The 18945-nt window shown below is 42.7% G+C and overlaps 1 protein-coding gene across 1 annotated transcript; it reads left to right on the forward strand.

The window, feature by feature from the left end:
• The first annotated feature begins 16090 nt into the window (after positions 1-16090).
• LOC128422088 (A-kinase anchor protein 4-like) lies at positions 16091-17397 on the forward strand. The gene has a single exon (XM_053405660.1). It carries the CDS (start codon positions 16195-16197, stop codon positions 17206-17208), a length of 1014 nt encoding a protein of 337 aa, XP_053261635.1. The 5' UTR covers positions 16091-16194; the 3' UTR covers positions 17209-17397.
• The last annotated feature ends 1548 nt before the right edge of the window (positions 17398-18945 follow it).

Here is an 18945-nt window from a genome sequence, read left to right on the forward strand (position 1 = left end):
CATAACAATAGCCAGGTTTGCCATAACTCAGGCCAATGCGTAGTTCCTTTTCTAGTCTATAGCCCCGCAAGATTAGAATTCTGGAATACTAGGCTAATAATAATAATCTGCAAAAAGGGTATTCCCTTGTGCATGGTCATAACTCAAACATTTACTGGCTGAAGGAACAGGTGGCTACATGTCTACAGCCATGGTACTTTTCTCAATTTGGACACAACCCACCATGACTATGGAAAAGAAAACCTTACACCCACTCTCTAATTGTGGCGATGTGTGACCAAAGATGCAGATAATCAGCTACAGATTCACTCTTAAAAATATTGGATTAAACAGCAGCTGTACCACTACACCTGGTAAGTACAATAACAACAACACCCGAAACTCATGTGTTGGGAACAAGGGGTCGGCTGTAGTGGTTTTACAGAATTTTTAAATCTATGCTTCTCTGTGGCAAGATCTTATGATCCTGAAAGGCAGCACCAAAATAATTTAAACAAAATAAATAACTTCCATGGACTAAAGCCCATAGCATCAGATGCATGACATGTTGTTCTTATTGGGAAATGAGGGAAAAAAACTGAAAAAGATAGTCAGAGGAGTGTAAATGCTTCTTATCACATATATACAGGGGATGCTCGGGTCGCGAACGTGATCCTTGCGGGAGGCACGTTCGCAACCCGTAGCGTTCGCAACCCGCAGCGCCGCGTCTGCGCATGCGCGGGTCATGATTCGGTGCTTCTGCGCATGTGCAAAGCGCAATTTAGTGCTTCTGCGCATGTGTGAGTGCCGAAACCCAGAAGTAACCCGTTCCAGTACTTCCAGGTTCGGCGCAGTGCGCATCCCAAAAACGCGCAACCTGAAGGGTCTGTAACCCGAGGTATGACTGTATTAGTAAATGCTGTAAGGAAAACACTCTGAATGTGCTCAGAGGCACTCTTATTATTTCTTAGGTTCGAGGCTGAGCTGTGGCACTGAAAACGGGCCCAGCAGCTTAGGTTTGGCAGACTCCAACTCATATGAAGCCCTGCACCTACCAGTGGCATAGCTAGCTGCTCGGGTGCCAGGTGCAATGTGCGTGTCCTGCAGCTGGGGGCGGAGTGAGCCACCCATAGGGGTGGGGCAAGCTGCCCATGGGGGCGGGGTGAGCCAAGGCAGGGCGCGCTGTGTGGAGCCTCTCTGCAGCCTCCCCTTCAGCTGTAGGGTGGCTGAGGCGGTGGGCAGACGCAAACCCTGTGCTTCTTGAAAAAGCAGCGCGGAGCTTGCAGGCTGTCTGCCCACTGCCTCACCCTCAGGAGGAACACATGGCTCAGGTACACTGCAGGCACCCAGTGCCCCCCGCCTCACCTAGGTACCAGTGGCGTAGGAAGGGGGGTGCGCTGGGTGTAGGAATTATTTTTAAAAAAACAAGTGTCGTGAGCCCAATTTTTATTTATTTATTTTAAAAACACATATTTTTGCCATTTTGTCACCCCCCTCAGTGATGAAACTTGGGCCGACCTGCACTTACTGCACCCCCCTTCCTACGCCACTGGCACCTACTTGAAAGTGAGTGGCAACAAATCTTTGTATGAATTTGCTTTTAAGAAGTAAATGTGTTTAGAAGTGCATTACTCTTCTGTCTTGATGGCCTCAGTTTGTGCAGCTGCTTAATTTTTTTCTTGACATGCCTGAAACAGATGGAAGTTAAGAAAGTGATGCAGATGGAAATAAAAGCAGCCTCGTGAAGATGCATGGGCATTAGGCCCCGATCCGGTTTCTATTGCTAGGGCTTCCCTTTCAAGTCTTTCCTTAAAACTTCCATCTTCTGCAGCAATGTTTTCCCTTAACCTCACCTCAGCTTACCCTCCACTGCTTCATCAACATGACTTTTGTATCGATTCTGGCTTCGCACCTATCTCTTCCTTATCTTCCTTCTGAGAACTGTTAGCCTTCTGAGATAGGACCCTGTTTTTCACTTATCTGGCTCTGTGTTCCTAAAAAATAACTAAAGTCTGCTAGTGCTTCTCTAAGAATTGCTTAAGAGGGTCTGACTTACTTTTTGCGCTGTCTGCGCACATTTATGAATAGGATTTCATAACCTTGTCCCTCTGCATACCCAGAGAACCATGTTCAATATTGTCACCCCCACCCTTTATTATTATTTATTAATTTATATACCACCCAATGCCAAAATAGGTTTCGAAGCAGCCTACAAGTATAAAAACAAAGGACATAAACATTTTCTAGGCTCTCTTTTACTGTACATTCTCTGAGGCAGACAGAAGCATTGTAGAGAACATTGTAGAGGACAGAAGCATTGTAGGGGACATTCTCTTAGGAAGACAGAAGAATGTAGAGGACTGAACTTCTATTATATTTAAATGAACGAGCACTGCAGGGGTATGGTTGTGTACCCTTTTAAAAAAGAATTTGCACCCTGTTACCGATGGCGGGGGGCAAGGGTTGTGGGGCTGTGTGGTCTAGCCTTGCCACTGGTAGTCTCTGTGGCTACACACACTAAAGTATGGGGATCCTGGTCCCTAGGATGTCAGCCAGAGTTTGCCAACTAACATTTTGGTTCTAGGTATCACCCAGTTATGCATTTGGGAGTTTTGTCTTACTTGATTCCATTCAGCTTGTAATATTGTACTCACTTTTCTGGGAGTACACCTTGTTGAGCTCAATGGGACTTCTGAGTAGACATGTATAGGAATGCTTGACAGCTACCTGAGTTGTCTGTAGACCTAAACTTTACTAAAGTTACTACAGACATACATGCTATTTTAGCACTGTCTCCTGGTTCAGAGGAAATCTATCAGATTCCATGTTCAGTCAATTCAAACAGCCCCTAAACAAGCAAGTCTGATTATTTTCCTATTAATTCTTCTCCAACAGTTACAAAGTGTATGTCCTCAACTAAAGTCCTCTCTCAGTGTGAACTACTGTAAAGAGTGCTAAGGACTTAAAAGTGCATTTATTAAGCAGAAATAAATGTTTCAGACCTGTAAAGTGTCTAGCCCTCGATTTAGCGATAATAGTAGTTGTAGTCCTCAACCCTATAAAATATGACATACTGATTCTGAGCATGTGTGGAGTGCAAATCTCTCAATGTAAAATTCCTGTTCAGTCACTAAAAAGGAGTTTGTTTCTCTGTCTGAGCTCATGCAGAAACATACTGCAAGCATCAGTAGCAGATTTGTTGTTATTTTCATAATTATAACAACTTCTGATCTCACCTATGATCTTTTCTGGAGCATGAGGAATAACCACACCTAAAGGCAAAATTCTGAATTTACATCCCAATGCAATTTGCTTTGGAACTTTGAGGGGGTGGGGCTGCTTCATGCTGCTTGCTTGCTTGCTGGGGTGAAGACCAATTAAAACCAGTAGTGGTATGTTGGCACTTGATCTCGACTTCTTTAATTTACCAGTGGGGCAAGTTAAGGGACAAAAACACAGGAATTCACAACCTCCAATTCCCCTCACTTGACCTGTATGTCGTATTTTTGAATTCCTAACTGGTGAAAAATGGGCAAGTCAGAGCCAGTCAGGTGCCAAACAATGCACAACCACATTGAAAAATGGTCAAGTTCGTTTATCCTTTGATCCGTAAGTAGAGGATGTTCCTGTTTAATCTGCAAGCCACAGGCTGTTGTTGTATTTTATATACAAAAAGCAGCTATCTTCCCTGAACATAAAAAGGATTCTACATACTGCTCAGCTGGTTGAAAGGTTTAGGATTACATTTGTTTTTATTAGGAAGGCTCCTCTCCAAGAGAAGGCTGGTTATAAGCCAGTTCCACAGCCATCTGCTAGGTTTGCATTTCTCCAAACTTTAAAAATACTTGCTAACTTTTTTTCTGAAGGAAGGTGCAATATATGTACTTCAGGTCAGGTGTAGCCAACATGGTGCCATTCAGATGTTGCTGGACTACAAGCTTGTGTTCTCTTGCTCCAGAAGGTAGGACTAAAACCAATGGATTCAAGTTACAAGAAAGCAAATTATAACTAAACATCGGGGTGAACTTTCTGGCAGTAAGAATGGGCTCCTTAGGGAGGTTGTGGGCTTTCCTTTTAAAGCAGAGCTTGGATAGCCATCTGTCATGGATGCTTTAGTTGAGATTCCTGAATTGCAGGGAGCTAGACTTCTTGTTTCTTGGAGTTCCTTCCAACTGTACAGTTCTATGACTGGTCATGTTGGTTGGGACTGATGGGACCCAACAACATCTTAGCATATTGGTCACCCCTGGTTTATGTGGAATGTACATTTTTACATCAACTGACACCTTATGTAAAATTCACCAGAAACCAAGGAGCTGGTTAGTTAATGTTAATCAATATGTAAAACTTGGCCGCACAACATCCTATTGTCACACAACTTCTTTCCAACTGATGAAGAATGTGAGTGAAACAAGGCTGCAGAAAGCTGCAGCTTTTACAATCAGCAGATAAAGGCAAGGAGATGTTTTGCAATTCTGGACCTAGATTACGGGATTTACTCCAGTCCATCTCAGTGGAGATTCAGCACAGAAAACCTCAATCTCTTAGTTAGATAATTCTCACAACAAAATTGATTGTGTACACATATCCATAGACTATGGGAAAGCCATACTTTGAGCTTGCTCAACCACAAGGTCAACAAAAAATTGTTTGTATAAGTAAGCATATTCTGCTATAAGCATATTCAAGTTTGTGGCCTAACTCCTAGCCTAAAAACATCACCCAGTAGCTGTGATCCTTACAGAAATGTGGACAGAAATAGGGTGAGTAAACACACTATACCTTCAAAGCATGTTTGAAGCACATTCATTCCCTCAAAGAATTCTGGGCACTGTAGTTTGTTAAGGGTTGCTGGGTGTTTTAACTCTGTGAGGGCAAACTGCAGTGCCCAGAATTCTTGGAGGGAATGAATGTGTTTCGATCAAGCTTTAAAGATATGGCCAAGATCTCATGATGTCAAAGGAACAAGGGGGTTCCTTGGGGGAGGCTGTGAGGACGCTTGAGTTAGCCCTGGCCCCCTGCTGCCTGTGCATTTAGTGTGTGTCAGAAGGGGGAAGTGCTATACCTGTGTAGTGTTCTTCCATACCTGACTAGCCAAGGTCCCCTCTCTTGTACAGGAGCTATATATGCATATTTAAGAATGCATGTAGAGCCACTTCTGGCTTGTGCTGAACATGCACATAGTGGGGTGTGTGTTTGTGTGCGCTAACTGTGTGGTGGTGTGTATGTGTCCACTGGTTACTTGATTGATTAATGAAATTACTGTGTACTTTAATCCCCTCAAGCTCCCTGCTGGAGTCTGAAAGAGAACCAGCAGAGCAATGTGAAAACCAAAACCTTTGGCTAACGCTGTGACCATTAATCCAATACTTGTTAATTGCATTTCTTTTTCTGATTCTGTATTGCCCGGGATGGTGGTAGAGTGGGAATGACAAGGCGCTGTGCAATATAAATCTTTTAAAAACTGCATAGAATTGACCAACACAATGGTGAAAGAGGGTGGAAAGCATTTATTTACCTCCACAGGCAATTAATTGGGTGTGGTAAGACGAGATCAGACAGGTATCACAAAACAGCGCTCCTGAGATAAGTGATTTCAAAATCTATAGTTGCCTCTAAACATTCCCAACATTCAGGGTGGTCATGCTTGGCGTGTGGATTTTGCATTATAGAGAGAGGGTTGTAAGCTACACAGATTCCAGACATTTTCCAGTCTCTTGCCTCTGACTCAGCTTGCCATTAACAATGGATGTATCATTTTGACTTTCTGCTTCAGGTGCAAAAACTACCTAAGGGCTGATCCGCACTTCATAGTAGCAAGAACATTTGCTGCTGTTTTAGGCAACTGTTCCCTGCGGGGCAAAGAGGAAGGAGATGCAGATCTCAAAACATGCAGCAAGCTCATCCCAGAGGCTGGCAGTCAGTTGCAGGGAATATGGATGGAGAATGCAGCCAACATACCTACTTCTGTACATCTCTTGGATAATTTCTTGAGCAAGCAATTTATAGTTTTTAATAACAATAGTAATGCAAATTAGCCCTAAACCTAGCAAAGTTGGCTGATGTCAGTGTTTCAAAATAGACATATTCTCTACCGGCAAAACTCCATTTATGCTTCATTTTTTTTTACTTGTTCAGATGACAACTTACAACAGTACCATATCCCCAGTTCAATTTTCGCCTCAGCTGTGAACCTGATATTATATTTATTTTGGAATGTCACTGGCTCAGCCTCCAGGCAGCAATATGCAAATAATAATGCTGACCTACCTCACAGGGCGTAGGACATGGGTGGTGTTGTGGTCTAAACCACAGAGCCTAGGGCTTGCTGATCGGAAGGTCGGCGGTTCGAATCCCCGCAATGGGGTGAGCTCCTGTTGTTTGGTCCCAGCTCCTGCCCACCTAGCAGTTCGAAAGCACATCAAGTGCAAGGAGATAAATAGGTACAGCTCCAGCGGGAAGGTAAATGGCGTTTCCGTGCGCTGCTCTGGTTCACCAGAAGCGGCTTAGTCATGCTGGCCACATGACCTGGAAGCTGTACGCCGGCTCCTTTGGCAATAAAGCAAGATGAGTGCTGCAACCCCAGAGTTGGCCACGACTGGACCTAATAGTCAGGGGTCCCTTTACCTTTACCTATCAATGGCTAAGGTGGGGAGTTAAGGACACTTAATCCTTTTTCTACCTTCCTACCCTCCCTCCCTGCCTGCCTGCTGACCCCCGCAGTGCGCTGCTCTGGTTCGCCAGAAGCAACTTAGTCATGCTGGCCACATGACCTGGAAGCTGTACGCTGGCTCCCTCGGCCAGTAAAGCGAGATGAGCGCTGCAACCTCAGAGTCGTTCGCGACTGGACCTAACGGTCAGGCGTCCCTTTACCTTTACTTCACAGGGCATTATTGAGATAATGTGTCTGATGCACTGTAGAGATTCCAGAACACTACACATGCACATTCTCCACCCACCACTCTCTCTCACACACATCATTACTAGTTTTCCCCGAGTATAAAATGCAGAAAAATCAAATGTGCCTTTTGCAAATATGCAACACAGGGAAGGCATGCATGGCTTACATATATATTAAATTAAGAAAACAATATTATTTAGAAGACAGTGTTTGTATGTGCCATAGCTTCTCAAGCCAAAACAAATCCAAAATTGAAAATTTGCCACTTGACTTCCTGAAGTACAGTGCTAGTCAGTGCTCCCCCCCCCAAAAAAAAATATGTTTAGGGGTATTCTCATTTTCCTACACGTATTGAAATACTGTCCCTCCATGAGGCCAAACTTAGATTCACAAAATGTTTAGGCGTATATGTACCCCTGCGTCCCCCCCCCAAAAGCACTGGTGCTAGTAACCCTCTAGGAGTGTAGTGTTGTGACTCTGCTGACAGCTTTCGGGCGCTGTGCTTTTAGCTTCAATTATACATTCCTAGCAGCAGCCTGCCGCATGGCTTTCCCTCCATAAACCATTATCACTGAAGTACTTGCTCATGCATCCTCTGTGTGGCCTCCTCTTCACGATACCTCTCAGTTAGCAATGGACTTAACTCATTAAATTGGGATTAGGAAGGTTTGGTGTTAAATGTCAGCAAAGGGTCTTCAGGTCTGCCTGAGCAGATGGAGAACCAGGGTAATAAGCCAATGGGTAGGGCTCAGGAATTTTCAAGTTGTTTGTTTTCAAAGTACATTCCTGGAACAAAATCAGATTTCCAGAATGCTCTCATTCTGCAAACAAGGGTTGTGATTTTTCTTTCTTTTATTTTCTGTTGAAAACAGAGTTTTGTCTTCCAAGCTGTAGAAATGTAGAAACAATTAAATATAATGTAAAAGTAATAATATATTATTTATGATATAAACAGAAATACAATACATCTCACCGTAGTTGAGAAACCTATGACCAGATGAGCTGCATGCTTGGTTATTCTGCTGTCCAGGTGCTTATTATTATCTAATTTTATTAGAGTTTATAAAGAGAGATATAAAACATAATACCACACACACACACACACACACACAATATATATATATATATCCAATATTAATCTAAATAAAATAAAAACATAGAGGAAAAAGGAAAAGGAAAAGGTAGGGAGGAGAAAGGAAAAGAAGACAAAATGAGAGAAAATGATAAGAAAGAGATAGAAAACAAAAGAGAGAATAGAAAAGATAAAACACTTAAGTTAAAGACATTCTGATTCTTTATCTGTCCACTTTATATAAACAATAGTCACTTAATCCACCCCAACAAAACCACTTTATATAAACATTGTCTTCATTCCCCAAATCCATGTCTCATTGTTTCATTTTCTTTTTCACGCAAAAGTGCTTATTGCTAATGGGCAACTTTGAGGCCTCTTCTGCTCTCCTCTCTTCACCTTTAAACCATACTTGGACCAATGCAGCCTTTCAAATAAAGGTAGTCCTTCAAAGAAATCCATAAATAATACTGTAAAGTGGGACACATAATCACAGAGCTAATAAAGACATTTACCAGAGATTCTATCTATTAGCTTGATGGAGCATTGGTTCAATTTATTCATCTCTTATTGAATTTATAAATCACCCCCACAAAAAAAGCAACTAGGCAATTTTCACATTAAAATTAAGGGTGGGACAGAGCCATACGTGCAAATTTGGTGCTTGTAAACCCAAAGCAGAAGCCTTATCTAGTAAGAGCAGTAAGATACTCCACTTCCTGATCTCTCCTAATATCAGTTTGCAACCTAGCAAGAGGGATCCATGTGGAAACAGGATGCATAGATGTCCCGTCCCATATGTACCAAAGTCTCCTGCAAGGGGTGTGTGTGTGTGTGTGGATGTGTGTGAAATTGCCTGCATCCATACATGGCTCCAGTATTTCACATGCAGCCCTGAATAAGTTGATAAGCATCTGTTGGAAGGCAAGAAGATGATAGACCAAACTAGTCATGGCATGCAGGCTACAACTCTAGATGCTCTTACCTAGGAATAAACTTTATTGAACTCAGTGATACTTATTTCTGAGAAGGCTTGTTTAGGATTGCCCTGGCAGTCACAACATCAGGACACTGCAGTATTGAATAGAGGACTAGTAGGAAACTTCTTTCTCCTCCAGCTGTCTTTTTGCACACTCAAAAGTTGCCCCCTACCCCAGTAAGAGGTGTCTGTATTGTGTTCCCCAATGGCATTTTGCCCTTTCTGGAGACTGGATCTTGTGAGTATGTGTGGGGTGACTGTGTGTATCTGGGCTAGTTTCGTACATCCACAGATTTCAGAAACAAGACATAGCTTGTCTTTCCAGTAACATTTATGTAAACTTTGACAACAAAATACTTGCTTGAGGCAACCCTCTTTTGAAGAAAGGTGCCATAGAAACTCCACCCAACCTGCAGATGCTAGCAGTGGTTTCTGGACATAAAGTGGCATATTTCTTGGATGCAGTGCTTTTTCTTTCTTTCAGGGGTACTCAGGGGTACTCAGTACTAGACCTCTTTATGTTGTTAAAAAGTGTGCCACGTACTGTAACGACTTCTGAGTTCTGGCACCTATTTTTCTAGGGGGAAAAGCACTGCTTGGATGCATTGAGTTTTGTTAACACGATAGAGGTGATGATGCACAAGATACAGGAGAAAAGACAGCAGCAGCTGGAACTATTAGTCTCGGTGGCCATATGATAATGTAAGAAGAGCCTGCTAGATCACGCCAAAGACTTACCTTGTCCAGTACCCTGTTTTCATAGTTGCCAAACAGATGCCTATGGGAAGCCTGTAAGCTGCACATGAACACAACAGCACTCTTCCAACTAGCAATTCCCATCAACTTGTAGTTTAGCACCCCTGGGTTCAGAGGCAGTACAGCCACTGGATACCAGTTGTTGGGAAACAGCAGAAAAATGTGTTGAATTAATGGCCTGCTTGTAGGCTTCCTAGAGGAATCCAGTTAATCTCTTACAGTTTATGCATCTCTTCTTAAAAGTAAGCTCCTGGGATTTATTTCCCAGTAAGCAAAGATGGCAGCCTTGCACAATAATACATTTTAAACTAGATAGGTCCTCAGATTTATTATTGTTCTGCTGGGTGCAGCCTATCAGGCATGTATTTGAACCCAGCTTCCAGGTGCTTGACTGACCTTGTTTGTTTGTTTGTTTGTTTGTTTAGTAGTCCTAGGTGGGCAACAAAAAAAAAATAAAATAGGTTTATCAGGGTCTTGACTGACATAGCCAGCATATCTATCACACTTGTAAAACATTTAAATTGGACGTCATCTGGGATTCAGATAATGCCCATGCCAGGAAAAATTCTTGCATTCAGAAAGCATTTGGGGTGATAGCATAGCACAAGTAGGTGTTTCACTAACACAGAGCACACAGCCAGCCCAGTGTGCTTGTTGTGGAAAGCACATATTAACCCTACTTAGTTGTTTGCCCACTCATGGTAAAGGCGCAAGATCCCTCTGCCAGTAAATGTACTGGCAAAGCTAGTTCATCCCTGCTCCCCCACTTTTATTAGCACAATCCATTTGCAGGGATTAACAGAACTAGTTTCTCTGCTTCACTTCCACTTGTCTCAGTGACTGGGCTGGCGACTCTTTTCATCACCACCTAGGTGCTGTTGTAAGCAATTCTTCATATAAGCACCCACCCGAAGATGACTTTCTTCCAAATCCTAACCTCTCTGTGTTCCTAGCACATAGGTTCAAATCTAGCTGTGAGCCTTGAACTGCTCCCCAGTCTTTGAAGTTTCTTGGCCGGACCGTGCTGTAAGCCTGATTACAGCCCCTCCCATGTTTCCGAGTCTTTACAAAAATGCTCCTCATTGCCTGTCTCTCCTCTGAGAGCTCTGAATGTTCACTTGTCTCCATCAGTAATACGAATAATTTGCTTCCTGTGCAGAAAAAAAAAACACCCCAAACAATGGAGAGAAGGCAGAATTAAGCCATGGCTTCCTGCAGGCTCATTGTCTTTCGGATCCTGTAATTCAGGTGCAAGCTGTGTGTGTTCATTTATTTGTTGAGCACCTATGGGGAACGGAATGAAAATCTATCTCTGTCAACTTCTTATCAAAGAATGCTTGTCATAACAATCATTTGCTTGGCCTCTGGAATCCCTGCACATCTTGGCCAAATTTTTTCAGGCTGGGTGAAGACCAGAAAAGGCAAAGCATATCCAGCACACTACAGCCTTGTTTGTCCCCGTTCTAAACTTTATGGACCCAGCCTGTGCTGGAGTAAATCTGAGCAGGCTTGTTAACTTTGGTTGAGCTACAGTGATTTATATTAGTTGAGAATTTATAGGCTTTAAATATAGATGGAGGGAGACAGTGCAGCGTGATTAATTCAGTATTAATTTGTAAATGTTTGCACATCATTCAAATTGTGCCTCACTGGAATATACAAAAGAAAAATGCCAGCAAAATGCCTACATCACAGGTTTTTCAACAGAATTATAGCAAGTCTCTTAAAGGCCTGACTAAGACCTTACCTAAAAAGTATAACTCTTTGTCAGTGGCTTGATAATCATAAAGCACAAGCTGATGTCAATAGGTCACCTTGCCATGGAGCGATACCCTAGGTCTCTGCTCAGGTTGCTTGGCAACTGGCTTCAGTCCCCTGTGCATCACAAAGCTTATGAGCTGGTATTATGCAAATGCATATCACATCAAGGTTAGTTTACCTGGGATGCTGAACGGGTCTTGTAAATGTGGAGGAAGAAGTCACTGACAACTGAAGGCATGTTGTGTTACTCTTGCAGAATTTGGTTGACATACAATCATTAATTTTATTTATTGATTGTACTAATACCCAACTGTGTCTCCTGTTAGCCTTAGGTGCCTAAAAACCACCCAACATAAATATCATAAACCAATAATTAAAATTACAACCAATCAACATCAACTTTTAAAAACACATCCATGAAAACAATAAACTCTTTTGAGATCTACAGTTAACCACCAAATGCCTGGCACAATAAAAATATCTTTAAGCGATGCTGAAACGTCAGCAGTGTTCAAGTGAACTAAGGTCAGGTGGGAGGGAGTTCCATAGGGAGGCTCTTCCTTGTGCCATTACCTCACAGGCCTTGCTCATTGGTGGCACTATGAGCACCCACAAACCTTAAAAGATGGGGAGATATTGGGTAGAGTACTTGGTCCCAGATTGTGTAGGGTCTTATACCTTGAATTAGGCATGGTGGCTAACAGGAAGTCAGTGCACAGTACTAAATACATCAGTATAATATAACATTTTCTTGCTGCCTTGTGTAACTGCAAAGTGCAATGCAAATATCTACGTTTTCCCTCAAACAATAGGTTGTTTTGGGACTGATTCTTCTCTCCTTCCCCACCCCCAAGACATATCAATCTGTCCTTTCTAAAAATCATGAGTCAATAATATTTAGATACCCAAACCAATTTCAGGACAACTGGTTATTGACCTAGAGAATAGCTAGTGATTTAGGAACTTACTGGGATGTATGAAAGTCACCAATACAAAGGTAAAAGGTAAAGGAACCCTGACAGTTAAGTCCAGTCGTAGACGACTCTGGGGTTGTGGCGCTCATCTCGCTTTACTGGCCGAGGGAGCTGACATTTGTCCGCAGACAGTTTTTCCAGGTCATGTGGCCAGTATGACTAAGCCGCTTCTGGTGAACCAGAGCAGCGCACGGAAACGCTGTTTACCTTCCCGCTGGAGCGGTACCTATTTATCTACTTGCACTTTGACATGCTTTCAAACTGCTAGGTTGGCAGGAGCAGGGACCGAGCAACAGGAGCTCACCCCGTCGTGGGGATTTGAACCACCAACCTTCCGAGTGGCAAGTCCTAGGGTCAGTGGTTTAGACCACAGTGCCACCCGCGTCCCCTAATACAAAGGTACACAGTTTTAAAATTGGAACTTTAGTATGGCACCTTGTTGGGCTTTTTAGGCCTGGGATATAGCCAGTGCTATTCTTCTAGAAAAAGAGGCGCCAGAACTCACATGGAGAGAAAAAAAGAGCCCTGGGTGTAGCATAGGTAATATACTTTCTTGCAAGGCTTTCAGAAAACACAACTGGTTTTGACGTTCTAAATATAAGAACCCTCTGAAGCAAGCCAGAACACCCTGTAAACATACATTCCTGTTTATTCAACCAGTTTTGTTAGTTTTACATTCTGCTAACAATAGAAAATCTTGACAAATCCACTCATCAGAGGATGGTTTCAGCAGCCGTCAGGTCATAATTGGTCTTTGTGTTTCAGCTAATCAGAAACTCAGTTTAAGAAACCCATCTAAACTAGTAGACCAGCCCTAAAGGTGCAACTACAAAGGCAATCTTCCTGATCAGATATGTTATTTCAATGAAACTGTTCCCCACAAACACGATGGCACTTGTGCTTCAGTCATTTTTGGTTCCCCATTGACTTGTCTGTGCAGAAAGCTGGAAAGCTCCTATGCTAACTCTACTCAGATATATTCATACAGGGTGAGTTGGTGGATACGTGGATGGAGACCAGGGTGGGGAGAGTTCAAAATCAACAGGGATCAAAACAGAAAGCATTTTACATCATTTGAAATTAAAACTTCTGGTTCTTAGAATATCTATTATGCCGACTCTTCTCTGTAATCGTAAGAACTGGTGCCAGAATTTGCTTTCCCTCCATAATCCCTCCAGACCTCTTTCCGCCCCTTGAGCCATGTCTTTTAGATGGTAGGCTTGAGAGTAGCGACTGTCGTGTTTTTTATTATTATTCTGCAAGTCCTTCTGGGACCCACTTTCATTTGAAGAGCAGGGTAAAAATGTTTTTAAAACATCACCACCATCTTATTTCAATCCCTGTTGTTTTGATGATGAATTCTTTGCTAGTGAGTTGGCTTTTGAAATTCTTTATACCCTTTGAAACATCAGGCTCTTTTCTGTCCCCTGGCAAATATCTGATGCTAGTCTCTGCTTAAGTGAAAGAAGCAGAGTTGCTTCAGGCTGGGGCATCCGTAATACCTTTGGTACAGATATGTGTGTCTTGGAAAGTACACTGCACAGCACGTTGATTGGAAAGAAATGCTAAGTCCTTCCATACTCTGGACTGCACAAACAAGTCTTGAGAAAATTGCTGTTGTGTCTCTCTCTCTCTTTTTTTAATCAGCCCCTATAGGAATAAAATGCAAATCTTTCCTTAACCACATGTTGTGCTGCTAAAGGCATATTCGCTAAGAACAAGTTTGTTCAGTGTGCAGTAGTGCTGCTTGATAACAGTTCTCAGTGCTCTGCGTAGCAAAGTTAACCACTATGCTATAGCTTCGGATCCCAGTGAAATTGGCAGCATTCTCAAAGAGCTCTTTGGACTGAAAAGTGTGCGAATGCTGTTAGCGCTTTTTAAAGGTTTCCCACAGCTCAAAATATATTTATAGAGGCTGTAGATGGTAGAAGATCAACTGTCACGGACATTTGCCCCTATCCCTGCTGCAAAATAAAATTATTAATAGGCAGCACAACATGGCAGTTAGAATTCCCTTGCTTGGGATCGGTCACAATAGAGAAAGAGCCCTCTGTGTGTTTACATTTGCGTAAAAGGCATTTGTGTGTGTGTGTGTGTGTGTGTGTGTGTGTGTGTGTGTGATGGGAGGAGATAATATATCCTGTTTGATTAGAACATAGGAAGCCATCCAGAGAGACATGGGACTGAGCAAGATTTGTAGACCTGCTCCAGCCTGTCTGCTTGTTCTATAGGGTGGGCCCGTTATATTTAGTTATTATTGTCTTGGGGTCTCAGTATTTAATATTTTACATCTGTAACGTTAACAGAAAACAACAAACATATTAAAAAACACACATCTATCTGTCTGTCTATCTATCTATCTATCTATCTATCTATCTATCTAATCTATCTACACACAGAGAGAGAACAATCTAAAGAATTACTTATAATTTTTTGTCCATCAACTGTTTGTTTGGCCCACCTCTTGAATGGAGTGCTTACCTCTGAATGTTAGCCTGCAAAAAGCCACAATGTGATAAAATGGGTTGGTTGCCCTAAATCATCTGCGTGGGCCTCCCTTCTCCTTGATTTAGATCAGACCGACTGATTTAGTTCTATAATTTACAAGCCACACCTCATCAAGTCAGAGTGATGCTACTGCAGTTTCAAAACAATGCATAAAATATATAACAATAACTAAAACAATTAATTAACTAAGCATCTTTAGCTGTTGGGCTGCTTTATGCAGTGCACAAGTTATATATTTATTTGAGTATGAACAAAACATTTCAATTGATTTTCAATGAAACCCATTGGTACAATTATACATTTATATTTTATACAATTAAAAACTACCATTGCCTGAATTTTATTCAACTCACGTGAAATAAAAGTATGTTAAATAAAATAACAGACATGACAATTACATTAACACGATTCCAAAGGCACAAACTTCCTCACACAAACGTCCATATAACCAGCTGCATTTTTCACAACTCTATTTCCTGGGGATAGGACACTGATTCATAAATCACAGTGGGAGGCTTATGCCCATCGCCAGCTTTTTTGTTTTTTGTTTTGTTTTTGGTAGTGGTAAGTTCTGCTATGGCAGATCAACTACCTCTCCAAATTTCCCCAACAGTGAAATGCTCCATTTTCACATTCTTGAACATGGCTATAAAACAGGGGTCGGGGAGCATTTTTTCAGACCAAAGACCTCATTCCCTTCTGTACAACCCCTAGGGTCCAGATGCCTGTGGTTAATGGGTTCAGAGGCAAAAGTGGGCTAAGTTATGAAAGTGAATATTACCTTTGTACAGTATACTAGTTTCTACACAAACTCATCCACCCTCCCATCTTCCATCCAGGAAAGCAAAAAAGTATTATCAGAGTTTAAAGACACATTCCAGCCAGGCAAAAATACTTGAGTAAAGTGCAAAGCAGGGCTCATGGGGAGATTGCCCTGGGGAAAGTAGGTGTGGTTTGGGGAGTGTCCCAAGCAGCAGACAGACAAGGCCTAGAGACCCCAGGCCTGAGGTTCTCTACACATAGAGAACCGAGTTAAACTTGAGGAACATTGCAAAGCAATATCTTGCCAAGGCATAGCTGGCAAATCACAAGCTGCTGGTTAATACACTGGTGCTTTATGATGTCATTGCCACCATGGAAACGGCATTGTCCACACATGAGTATTCACCAGGGGCCTGCAGAAAAGCACAGAAAGCTGAGAGAGGAGACAACATCTTGAGTCTGTCAAGGTCATCGGAACAGCTCCAGCAATCAGAACAGCAAAATGTATAGCCATGGAAAGGAAAAGGGAAGCCGACAGACAGAGCCTCATCCCTCTGGAAGCAAATGTCTAGAAAAGCTCATTTCAATGGATGAGTGTGCAAAACACATTATCGATAGTGCATTAACGAAGATACAGAAGCAGCTATTGGACAAAAGCAAGCATGGTGGAGCTCCTAAGCCAAGTAGTTCTTCATTTGGCTTCAATCGCCCCGATACTAATTTTGAGAGGGGAACGGGAAGCATGGGCTCCAAGTTCCCGAACCTTAGCCCTTCGAGACGAGGGGGGCGGCAGGAACCTCAACACCAACCTCAACACCAAGAACCTAGAAAGGAAGATCTCACAAGTATCCTCTCGTCAACCATCCAGAAGGTGATGCGTGAAGCTGTTTCCAATGCAGAAGACAATTCCAGCAGCACAAACAGGGGCCACCGACAGGCCCCTCCTCCTGAAAGCAGGCCCCAGAGGATAAAGGCCGTTGCAAAACAAAATGCGAATCCATGGGAGATGTATGGCAACATGGACCCTATGGAGATGCTGGATATTGACCAACTGGTGAAGTCTATGACCAAGTTGTGTCTCTTAGAGACTGGGGGCAATGGCTCCAACTTAGCCAGTGGCGACACATCACATAAGCAATACAGTGGTTCATCCCAACATTTAGGAGTGCCGAGGAGAGCTTCCCTAGTAAGAGCTAATATGAGGCAAATGGGTCCGAATGGGGTGATCGTGACTAACCAGAATGGCGAAAGCGATTCACTGAACAAAGAGCTCCAGGCTGTCCTCCAGTGGATGGTGGCTTCTCACTTCAATGTGCCCAACCTGACATTCTTAAATGACAGAGAAGGAGAGCTGGCTGATCTTCCACGGCTGGCTCAGAAGGCAACCAAGAAGGGCTACAGCGTGGGAGATATCCTTCAGAGAGTAATGAGGTACCTCGAAAGAGTGCAGATGGAGGAAGCGATGGGGAAAAGGCCTCAGTGTGGACTGATCCGCTGGCTTCTTGCCAACTTATAAGAGCCACCTCTTCCCTCTCATATTAATTCGTCCCAGCAACAGGCACCCACAACCACACTTTGCGAATGCACCCGATATGTACGTACCACCATAGCATGACTGCAAGCAATGACGCACCAAATTCATCTGATCATTCTACATGATAGCTGGGCAAGATCGTCAATAAAAGACATTTTATTAAAGTGAGAATTTGGGAGAGAGAGTCCATTTTATTCATCGTCAGTTGAACTGAGGCTTACAAAAATGTAGAGACCCTGGTAGTCGATGTCTGTGCAGTTGTGCTTGTTTTTGTCAGGAGGGTTCATGGTCTCTCTTGCAGGGCTGCAGAGGGGTAACCTGGAGTGTGGGGCAAAGCATCATCCTGGGGTCCTCCTCATGCCCCCCCAGCTGCCAGTGGGTAACATGGAACATTGGCATAATAACTATACAGTTTAGTACGTAGTATTTGATTATTATAAATTTATTAATAACCACGAATGCTGATTTGCTATGTAGGCAAATGGTTTGTCTATCTAGTGAACTGGCACTCGTGGTTGTTAATTAATTTAATCTGCTTTATCTAACCTACTTTATTGAAATGTAAAAAGGAATATTGTACAACCTTAGGAAATTACAAATAACCATATTATTTATAAACGGTATGCTCACTAAAATGAAGAGCAGAAACGATCGAACATTCTCACAATTCAAACAAAATGTTGCTTTAATATAGCATTTAAAGAATCACCTGATACTTACACAGTTGGCCAACTTGAATGGCTCCTTCCTTGCTTTCATTTCTCATGAGCCTATTGAAATTGTCAAAGAAATTTGCCTAGCAAGCTCACTTTTGGCTGAGAGCATAATAAGGTGGTTAAGGCTTTCTTGCCCTGTAGTAGAACTTAGGTTATGCCCTATCACTTCAATGGGAAAACACTGGGTTGTTGGTTGGATATTCAGCTGGTGGCTGAATATCACTCATGCCCTGGCTCCCCCAATCTTACCCTTGGTAATGACTGGCTGGGTGGGGTGAGATCATAGGGAAGCACTGCTTGAAGTAGCCTAAGAGCATGTGCTGCCCATCTCCCAGTCTTTCTCTTATTTATTATTTATTACATTTATATAGCACCATATTCTTCCAAGAAGCTCAATGTGGTGTACATGGTTCTCCCCTCTCCATTTCATCCTCACAGCAACCCTGTGAGGTAGGTTAAGCTAAGAGATGGTCACCCAGTGAGCTTCATGGCTGGGTGAGGAGGATTCAAACCCTGGCCTCCTAGGTCATAGTCCAACACACACTAACCATTATGCCACACTTTGCCTTGGAGCTCCAACCAACTGTCAGGAACATAGGCAGCAAAAGCCAACGTGTGCTTGCCATTTCTTCTTGGCTCCTAGATGGAGGACAATGGGGGTGAAGTGCTCCTTTTTGTATTGACTCCATCTCAAAGATGCCGTGTGAGATCAGGGATAAGACCCCATGTCTTGGGGTTGGGCCATGCCCATGTAAGAGAGAAAAAAAGGGGAAGTTCTGATCACATTTGACTCTGGCTTCACCCATCATTAATTCCATTCTGGCTTGGAATTTTCCTGGGATTTAGCACAGAAAAAAAAGCTGCCCAGCTCATTCTTGACCAGTTTCAGTTTAATAAAGGTATGCTCGCTCATCTAACGCAAGCAACATGAGGTTGCAACTGAGCATTCTTTGGGTAATGTCATTTGCCAAAATAGATTTTCCAGAACTTTCATGTAAATTGG

This window comes from Podarcis raffonei, chromosome 10 (assembly GCF_027172205.1).
Source record: "Podarcis raffonei isolate rPodRaf1 chromosome 10, rPodRaf1.pri, whole genome shotgun sequence".
NCBI classification, from domain to species: Eukaryota; Metazoa; Chordata; class Lepidosauria; order Squamata; family Lacertidae; genus Podarcis; species Podarcis raffonei.

Coding starts and splice junctions, on each gene's coding strand:
- LOC128422088 (XM_053405660.1), top strand. CDS start 16,195: ATGTATAGCCATGGAAAGGAAAAGGGAAGCCGACAGACAGAGCCTCAT.